General features: G+C 38.1%; 1 protein-coding gene across 1 annotated transcript; it reads right to left on the bottom strand.

Annotated features, from left to right (window-relative positions):
• Nucleotides 1-605: 605 nt before the first annotated feature.
• On the bottom strand, nt 606-1,115 carry LOC149159196 (polyadenylate-binding protein 2-like). Its single transcript, XM_089434228.1, has one exon. The coding sequence runs from the start codon at nt 1,113-1,115 to the stop codon at nt 606-608; it is 510 nt and encodes a 169-aa protein (XP_089290354.1).
• Nucleotides 1,116-9,502: the final 8,387 nt, after the last annotated feature.

The following is a 9,502-nucleotide window of genomic DNA, read 5'->3' as shown; positions in this document are numbered from 1 at the left end:
TCAGCGAAATCAACATAAAGAAATTTTCCAGCAACAAGTTTTCCATTCATTTCTACCTTAGCTTGTGATGCTTGTAAAGGAGATGAAAGTGCCACAAACCCTGAACCTTTAATGTATCCATGAAAGTCTCTCATTACCTTGCATGAAGTGATTGTGCCATAAATAGAGAATAGTTCTTTCAACTTGTTGTCATTAATACTGTCATCCAAATATTTTAAATAAAGATTTAATCCATATTGCCTCCTCAATTCAGATTTCTTCAATGCCATTCCAACATACCATTCCTTACCATCAATTGTTTTCCCATTTAAATTCTCAACGCAGCTTGCGGCATCATCTCCATTCTCAAAATTAACAAATCCAAAACACTTTGAATTAACTGCGGCATCGCTAATCACTTTGGCACTTGTAATTGGTCCGTACACACTAAAGTAATATCTCAAATCCTCATCATTCATTGACTCTGATAAATTCTTAACAAAAACATCAGTGAACTTGGTGTTTCCATTTTCTCGTTCTCGCTTCTCCTTTTTAATGAATGGAGCAACATAAACCCGTTACCCATCGATAAACTGACCATTCAAATATTCTATTGCATTTTGCACTCACTCTTCACGTTCATAAATCACAAATCCATATCCTTTGGATTGCCCTGATGCATCTGTTGCAATATTAGAAGAGAGAATGGGCCCACACATAGCGAAAGTACGATAGAAAGCATCTTCGCCTACTGTTCTATCAAGATTCTTTACAAAAATTTTAGCTGATACAAAGCTACGGATGCTGGGGTCATGGGGTGAGTACATTACCCGAATATGGTTTCCATTAAGGGGCACAGAATTCAATAAACGTAAAGCCTCACTAGCATTTTCAGCGAAACTATAATTGACATAAGCGTATCCCGGAGAAGTGTTGGTAGTGGCATCTCTGAATATGTGAACAGTGAGCACCGGGCCAATCCGCCCAAAGAGATCATATATCTGGGCCTCAGTCACATTGGGCTCCAAATCCCCCACATACAGAGATTTCGGCAGTAATCGATTGTTGTTGCCGTTAGCAACTGCTTGTTGATGTGCAACACGGTGTTCTGCTGGTTGGACTTGATTCTGTGCCATCGCCTCTTTACTCACTGACCCTGGAAAAGCAGAAAGCACAACTTCCTAACGCCAACTCAACGGAAATAAAAATCCAAACCCAATTCAACCGAAATAATCTAAACCACAGCAGGTGTAGATCGCAAAATCAAAACCGCTTATTTCTGTACAACAGGCGAAGATTATATCGATTTTCCACGCTGAAAATAGACTTCAACGCTGAACATTCCACTTCGATTCAATATGGAAAGGTATAATGGTGAGAGTGCCGCACCAATTCTTCTATAAATATGTTTTAGGTTTTCTCTTCATGGGTCGGCACCGTATTTTTCACAACATTGAATGGAGAGAAACATGGTTTTACCTTTCTTAATTGCCGTGAAACATGGTGTGACGTTTCTTAGTTTTTTCATAACCGTGAATGCTCTAGTAATTAAATAAATATATTAATAAGTAATAAATATATTAGTGATTAAAGAGTATAATTATATTAATGGAATAACACATAAAGAGAATAATTAAATTAATTAAATAAATACGTTATTTAAGAGATAAAATATATATTTAATAAAAAGTGTAATGTAATGTTAGTGATTTTATTGTTATTTATTAATAATTTTATTAATTAAAATTAAAATTTTGGTTTTTTTCTCCAATTTTGCTAACATTACTTTAGTTTTGCTTTTTATTAATAATAATGGTTAAAATTTATTTCAGATTTATATATTTTTATTGAAATCTAGTTAATTAACGATTATCATGTTAAATTAAAATTAATAAAATTAAATGTGTTTATACAAATTGAATAATAATTTATAGATCAATATTCTTTTACGATGAAAGCTCTAGCATAAATAGTCTTAAGCGCCTTTTCACCAAAGGTCATTATGTTTAGTGGTGCCTCTCTACATAATTAATATATAATTAAAATTATTTTATATATATATATATATATATATATATATAAAAGATTACATTGCTTTCAAAAGAAATATTTTATGCTCAAAGCATAGGTAATGAGGGATGTTAACAAAAATCCTCTGTCTCCCGAGAAACACCTTCCATTAGGCCCTTCGACTTGTTGAGGTATTTTTTAATTACTTAAGAACATAATCAATTTTCTTCACAACTTGAGTGAGTTTCTTCACAAATTGATATGGACCATAGAACTCGGGGCCTAACTTGTTTTTCCCATGTATTTTTAACGATAATTGTTTGTAAGGTTTGAAACTTCACATACACCCAATCTACTTAAATTTTATTTCTAAACTACATTGGTCATCTTGCTACTTCGTGCGGTTTCTTGCAATATTTAAGTTTTCCTTTAGTGTTCGAGCAACCTTTTAGTTATCCTCAAATTGATTCTTTATTGTTGGAAATTTTATATTATTTATGGTTAACTCTTTCCATTTAGGGGGTGTATAATCATAGAGAGATTGAAATGACATTAGTTTTATTGAAACATGATTATAAGTGGAATTCTACCACCATGGTGTTAGATGTAACTATTCAAACCAGTTTTTTGTTAATCTCTTACAAAATGACAGAGATATGCTTCCAAACATCTATCGACAATTTCATATTGGTCACATGTTTGGGCTGGTATGCTAACCTCATGTTGAGGGATGTCCTCATTTGTTTGAAAAAAGCTTTAGAAAAGTTTCCTTTAAATTTGGTATCCCTATCACTCACAATGATCTTCGGAAATCCATGCAATTTGTAATTATTTTTGCAAAATATTTTGGCAATTTGTTTTGCTCAGTTTGATCTCTTGTTCATCTTTCAGTGCGATTGATACAACTACTTTATTTATGAATCGTGGTAATTACTTGTGAATATCTATTATATTTCTTTTATCTTCATCAAACAATCACACTTCATAAATTCAACTAATAACCATGAAATTAAAATGTATTTATCACAATGTGTGAGAGATAGAGATATGTGTGTGATAAGTCCTTTTGTAAAATGAAAAGGTTCGAGTGTATTTAATACCCAATATATACAAGAGACATGTTTCTTAAATAAAATCATATATCTTTGTAAATTAGATTCTAGTAAGTTTTCACATTCTCATATTTGTTAAAGTGTTGAAGATCACGTAAATAATGGCAGCGAGTGACTCTTCGTAAGTACATTTATTTACTTTTTGTTCCTATTACATATTTTATGAAAATACTTGCTTAAATTATTACGAGTAATAACTAATAGTAAATATGTTATTTATCATAGTATGGACTATCAAAGATCTTAATTTTAGGTTTTCTCGTTGATTTCCTTTCTTTTAATTTTCCTTCTTTTGTTTTAAAATATCATTTTCTTTCGTGTTTGTACATAATATTATAAATACATCAAGGATTATGAATATTGACTATAATTGTATTCTTCAACACTCCCTCTTAACTTGGTAGGTATTCATAATGATTATCCAAATGTTTTCTATGTACATGATATTTCTAAAACAAAGGTAAATCTCATCGATAACACCTTTATCTAAGTCAATACCCTTGACCTACATGAGCATCATCATAAATGTGTACCACAACTTTGGTTAGCCCTTGTAAACGATTGTACTTATTCAAATAGTCACCATGATCTGGTGGGTGTCTCACCTCTTGGTACTCTAACTAGTTCAGGGTGATCATTTGCCACGGTCAAACGGTAGTGAAACCTGTTAGAGCTTGAAATTTCACCTCAGGCTGAGAAAGGTAAACCTCAAGGCAACATCAAACCACTTAGCCTCGTAGCTATCCCTACGGGGCTGGAGAGGGCTCTCTCCGGTCTATCTCGGTGAAATCTTCAATGGATGAGATGACCAATAGGGTAACACTGATTTTAGGCTAGTAAACTGATCAAAAAGGTTGATTTGGGGTTTTTAGGGTTTTTGGTGGCAAATTGAGGGGATGGCAATTTTGGGTGCGGGGATTGGACATAGTTTCTGCAGGGGGTTCTTTGGGGCGAGGTAGGATACAATATTGATGCCTTTGATTGAGGTGGATGGTCAGGAATGATAGGTGAGGAGCTAAGGAGAGCAAACAATAAATTTTAATTCTCCTTAAACAGTAGAAAACATTGAAATTAAACAAACTTAAAAGCAGAGCATGACAGTCATGAATTATTACTTTAACACTTCGTTTTCTTAATGTGCAGAAGGAAAAGAAAGGAAATGATTCACATAACACACTTACAGTTACATAGAGAAACACACCAACAATACATGTAACCACAAGAATCCCAAAAAAGACTGCAAAACCCTGCTCTTCCTTAGCCAAAAATTGCAGAGATACACTGAATAATACAATGATAGCTTCTTCCTCAAGAGTCCAACGTTCCAACCCCTGAAAATGACTAAGAAAAATCATAATATAGGCAAGCCAACCTCTTCCCTTGCCTCTAGGGGTCGAGCTCATCATTCTAGGAGCTGTTTCAACTAATTCTAAACTGAGCACTAAAATCTAGGCAGTAAAAACAACTTGCCTCTATAAGCTAGGAAACCAATTCATTCATTTAATTTTCACCTATCTCATGAATGAATCTTCTAGAAGAGGTACATAAGTGTAAAAGTGTCATAAAAGTACATTAATTACATCAAAGAGGATAATAATCCACCCCAAAAAGTCAAACAGGGTCAAACTGCGTTTTTCTGAGCTGTACACTGAAATTTGGAGAAATTTGCCTGACAGGTCGCGTGCCTCTGCCTGACGGGTCGCACGCCTTTGGGACCACTTTTTGGGCACTTCCATGTGTCCAAATTGAGCAAGAGTAGGCTTGTTCGAAAGGTCTGTGAGTCTACTTTCCAACCCAACTGTAATTTCTGAATTTGGTGGTCATTTTCCCCTCCAAAATTGCAATCTCCCAAGACTGCTTTCTGTGTCTCAAAAATGTGGCAGAAAGTCATTTTTTGCTCCTTTTTTGACTTTCTGGAGGCCCAAAACTTCATAAAATCTCAAGTCCATTGATGAGCATATGTAACTTCTCATGACAAATCTGGAAATGCTGAGTTTTTGCAAAATGGAGTTGCCAGGATGAAGGGTCACACGGGGGGTGAGACCCGTTAATGGACAAAACCTGTAAATTGCCTGAAAAATCAAAATTGACCCAAAATGTTCAAAATTTCTTGGGATTTGTGCTGTGGCTGGGCTATTTAGTGCCTTGGTCCTTCACCGAAACCTCGGCCAAGATATGGAGGGGATCGGGCCTCTTTCTCCTTTTTTGTGCCTTGGCCAACCGCCTTTGGAACATTTTCATCTTTGCCTTGCACACATGCATTCGGGCCCAATAGTGGTTTTTCATGTTCCGGAGCAGGCTCAACTTCTGGTGTTGACTTACGGTCATCACTTTTCTCATAGTCGGTTTCGGTTTCTAACATGGTTTCAAGAGCAAAGTGGCTGAAATGTACTGCTGTTTCTGCTTTGAAAACTGCTGATTAAAATGTTGTTTTAAGGGGACAAGGAGCACGAGGGAAATGTTAGGGAAGGGACACTTTTAAAGGGAAAATGGGAATAAATATATAAAACATGGATTCAAGGGAAAAAACATTGCAAAAATCATTGCATATGCATAATTATATACATTGTTTACATGGGTATAATGAGAGGTAGGGTTAGGGCTTGATTCTTCATTTTTTAGGGAAAAGGGGTAGGGTTTAGGGCTTTTCACATATTTGGAAGGGAAATTTACATAGAATGATAAGGAATATGAAATGGGAGATGGAAGAAAAATGAGAACAATGGGGTACCACAAAACATCATATAAAACCCTAGCAATTTGACAACTTCAAACTAAAAGCACAATGGAGACTTTCACTTGCAAATGGAGACTTTTACAAATACAATCATGACCTTCTTGAACTGTAGCAAGCAATAATTTTTTATGATGGAGGGCCTACCTTGCAAACTTTGGAAATTTGTGGTTCCTTGGCAGCTTGCTGGTAATTTTCTGTGGAGGAAACACTGATGGGTCGCGCGCACTGCCCAACGGGTCGCGCGCCCTCAACGGGTCGCGCCTATGTAATTTTTACACTGCTGGAGGTGCCCTGACGGGTCGCGCGCGGTCAACGGGTCGCGTGCTAGGCTCAACAAGTCGCGCTTTTGCAGGAGGCTTTTGGAGGCCTTCCCGGTGTCAGAATCAGGTGCATGATAGCTCGTTGGAAAGGTATTTGAGTCTACTTTCTAACCCAGCTAGAATTTTTCAATTTGGTGTTCATTTGCCCTATAAAAAATCAAATCTCCCAAGACTGGTCAAAAAGTGCCAAATGAGGCTGCCTCAAGGAAGAGTGTTGTTGCAGTCAACTTTTGAATGCCTTCCTCAACCCCAAATTTAGCTCATTATAGCTCATTGGAAAGCTCTTAAAGTCTAGCTATCATTTTACCCATCAAGAAAATCATTTAGCCAACCAATCTAGGAGAAAACTTGATTTTCCCAAGGTCACTTCAGAGGTGTCTTTGATTCTTCTGAGGCAACGGTATTCTTGACATTTCTCTCAAACCATGACACCTGTGCAAAAAGTGAAGGAGGTTTTTCTTCTTTGGCATGTGGGTCTTTATCTGATAATCCACCATTTGAAGTTTGACATTTTCACAACGGCCTTCACATTTCATTGCCCCCCCATCAACAATTTGGACCTGGAGATTAGAGACTGCTTTGACAAAACAATGCACTGCTTCAACGACTCTTTGATGGATAAAGTTATGCGTACTGCCACTATCAATCAAGACTACTACAGGGCGATGCTTAATAAAACCTTTGATTTTGAGAGTTTGGGGAGAAGAAATCCCTGCGAAGGCATGAAGCGAGATAACTAGTTCGTTAGGTGTAGTTGGGAGTGCATTGTCCTGTTGGTTGTCCTCATCTTCCTCCTCTGGTTCCTCAAATGGTGGGGCTTCCACCGATGAACTGTGATCAGCAGCATCAATTTGAAAGAATTTGGGTTCCTTGCATTTATGCCCTGGGGAGTATATCTCATCACAGTAGTAACACAATCCTTGCTTTCTTCTTTCCACCATTTCCGCTGGTAACACCTTTTGAACCTTAAGTGTTTGGGTAGTGCTTGGAGCCTGGGTGGGGCGCCCCTTGGCTATGAAATTTGGATGAGTCGACTGGGCCACTAACACACGTTCTACTTCACAAGCTATCTTGCAAGCATCCAGCCATGAGATTGGGCGTTGCAGTCAGACGTGGGCTTGTATGGCTTCTTTGAGACCACTGACAAAACATTCCAAGTAGAACTCATCTCGTAGACCTCCTGTGCAGAAGGCTAAGGCTTCAAAGGCTGTAATATATTCTTGCACTGTCCCTGTCTGTCGGAGCTTAGTAAGACGACCCAAAAAATTAGATTCATGGTCGAAGCAATCTGAAAGGGCTTTTACGAATACCTGCCAAGTCACACGCCTTCCATAGCAACGTTGATGCCACTGCCACCATTGCCATCTTTTGTTTTCCAAGTACATGCTACCCACACTTAGCTGAGTCGCATCATCTCTGATGTGATTCAATGTGAAATATTGCTCGATTTGTGCTAGCCATGTGGCCGGATGAGAGCTATCAAATTTATACATGTCCAGCTTAGGTGGCCACGGCTGGGACTGTTGGTGGTTTCCAAAGAGGTGAAGAGAATGGCTAGATTCGCCCTCAATGCTTTCATTAAAAGCATATGCCTCTGATTGTTTCCTCAAGTTTCCCGTTGTGATTGTGTCAGCTAAGGTCTAGATCGTCCTTATTAATGCGTCCAACTTTTGTTCAAGGGTGTCGATCTTCTCATTGGCCATAGCTTGAGCTTTGGTTTGTACCATGCACCGATCCAGTGCACTTGTCGTTACTGCGAAAAAAATAAATAAAATTTGGGACCACCTGAAATTTTGATGCTAACAAGTGAATGGTACCACCTTGCTCAGCCCGTCGACTTTTCTTATGGGCTAAGTCTGCTATTAGCGTCCCGAGAGGGTCTTAGATTTTTTTTTTAATTGTTTATTGTTCTTGTGTTTGTTTGGTTGTTTATTTATTTATTTTAATTGTACCTTTCGTACTCTAAAAGGAGTTTTACTCCTCGCTTAGGAATACTGCAGTAGCTGAGTCCTAGAAAAGTAAATTCTGCCCAATGTCCTGCGAGAATCACGCCCAGGCATAAGGGCCCACACAAATAGTTAGCTCTGTCGGCGAACCCTCAACTGTAGAGTATGAGTAGGAATGTGGCAGTGATCGAACCCTTGCTGCTAGATCTGAATGACAGATTTGATTGTGGCGACTGCTACAAAACCCAACAGCTAGATCTGAATGACAGATCTGATAGATCTAATTGGCGGATCTGATAGATATGAATGGAAAATCCAAGAGATTTGAATGACAGAACTGATTATTGCGGCTGCGACAGAACCCCACCTGCTAGATTTGATATGGCAAAGATGATGCGTGATCTAGAGAGAGACAAGGGAACTATGGTCTCAAGGAGTGTCAGGTGCTACAGATCGCAATATACATAAGGCCTTGACAGTAGTACTCGGCCCAATCTTTCAGGGCACTAACCAAGGAGGATCAACCGTACCCTTAGCCGTACAACCCGACTACCCTATCGTACGCACGAGTAATCTCCCTGAGTGCTGTTCTCAGTGTACTGTAGTAGCAAGACGGCTGACAGTTTATCTATGGCGAGGTTTCAAGAGAGCCTAGGGGGCTTCCGATATACCCAGAGGGTACTTGGAAGACACTCTGTGCGCAATTTTGTCTAATGTGCTAACACAAAACAATAAGAATTAATAGAATGTATTTTATTATTCAAAAAGGAAAGCAATGTTCACTTGCCTCTTTGAGGGGCAACCTCCAATAGAGTTGGGCCCAATTACAAAATAAGACATGATTCTCCTTGAAGGGAGTCTTTATCTTTTATATAGGATTCATACATGCAATACCATGGGTCAATACCTATGTCACAGGGTTCGGCGAACCTGAAGCTTTAGGTTCGAAATTCGGCGAACCTGTAAATTTTTTTTGAAGTTCGTTCAGGTTCGGCGAACCTGAAAGTCGAACTTGAACCTCATCGACCTCCATCGAACCTAATCGAACCTCAACGAACCTAATCAAACCTAATCGCGAACTTAAACGGTTTTTTTGAATTTCGGCGGTTTTCTTGACGGTTTTAGAAGAAAATTTGGTAAATTTAGTGCAGGTAAAGTAGTTCGCCTTCCTGAAAATTCAAGAAATATGAATACGCAGTTCATCTTTCCAAAATATCTGGAAATATAGTGATGCGACTCACCCTCCAGAAAATTTTGAGAAATGTGATACGCCATGTCGATTTGAAGAGTCGCTAATGATAAGACAAGAATGTACAATCTAGAACTGTTTTTCAGTCATAATATAACACTATACAACTTTTTCTTCTGGAAAAAAAGATAAGACAAGAATGTAGATGA

This window comes from Pinus tabuliformis, chromosome 5_2, assembly GCF_031772625.1.
Source record: "Pinus tabuliformis cultivar Carrire ecotype Pingquan chromosome 5_2, CPIR1, whole genome shotgun sequence".
Taxonomy (NCBI): domain Eukaryota; kingdom Viridiplantae; phylum Streptophyta; class Pinopsida; order Pinales; family Pinaceae; genus Pinus; species Pinus tabuliformis.
Note: the sequence above shows the minus strand (reverse complement) of the source record. Positions and strands in the feature narration are given on the sequence as shown.

Coding starts and splice junctions, on each gene's coding strand:
- LOC149159196 (XM_089434228.1), bottom strand. CDS start 1,115: ATGGCACAGAATCAAGTCCAACCAGCAGAACACCGTGTTGCACATCAA.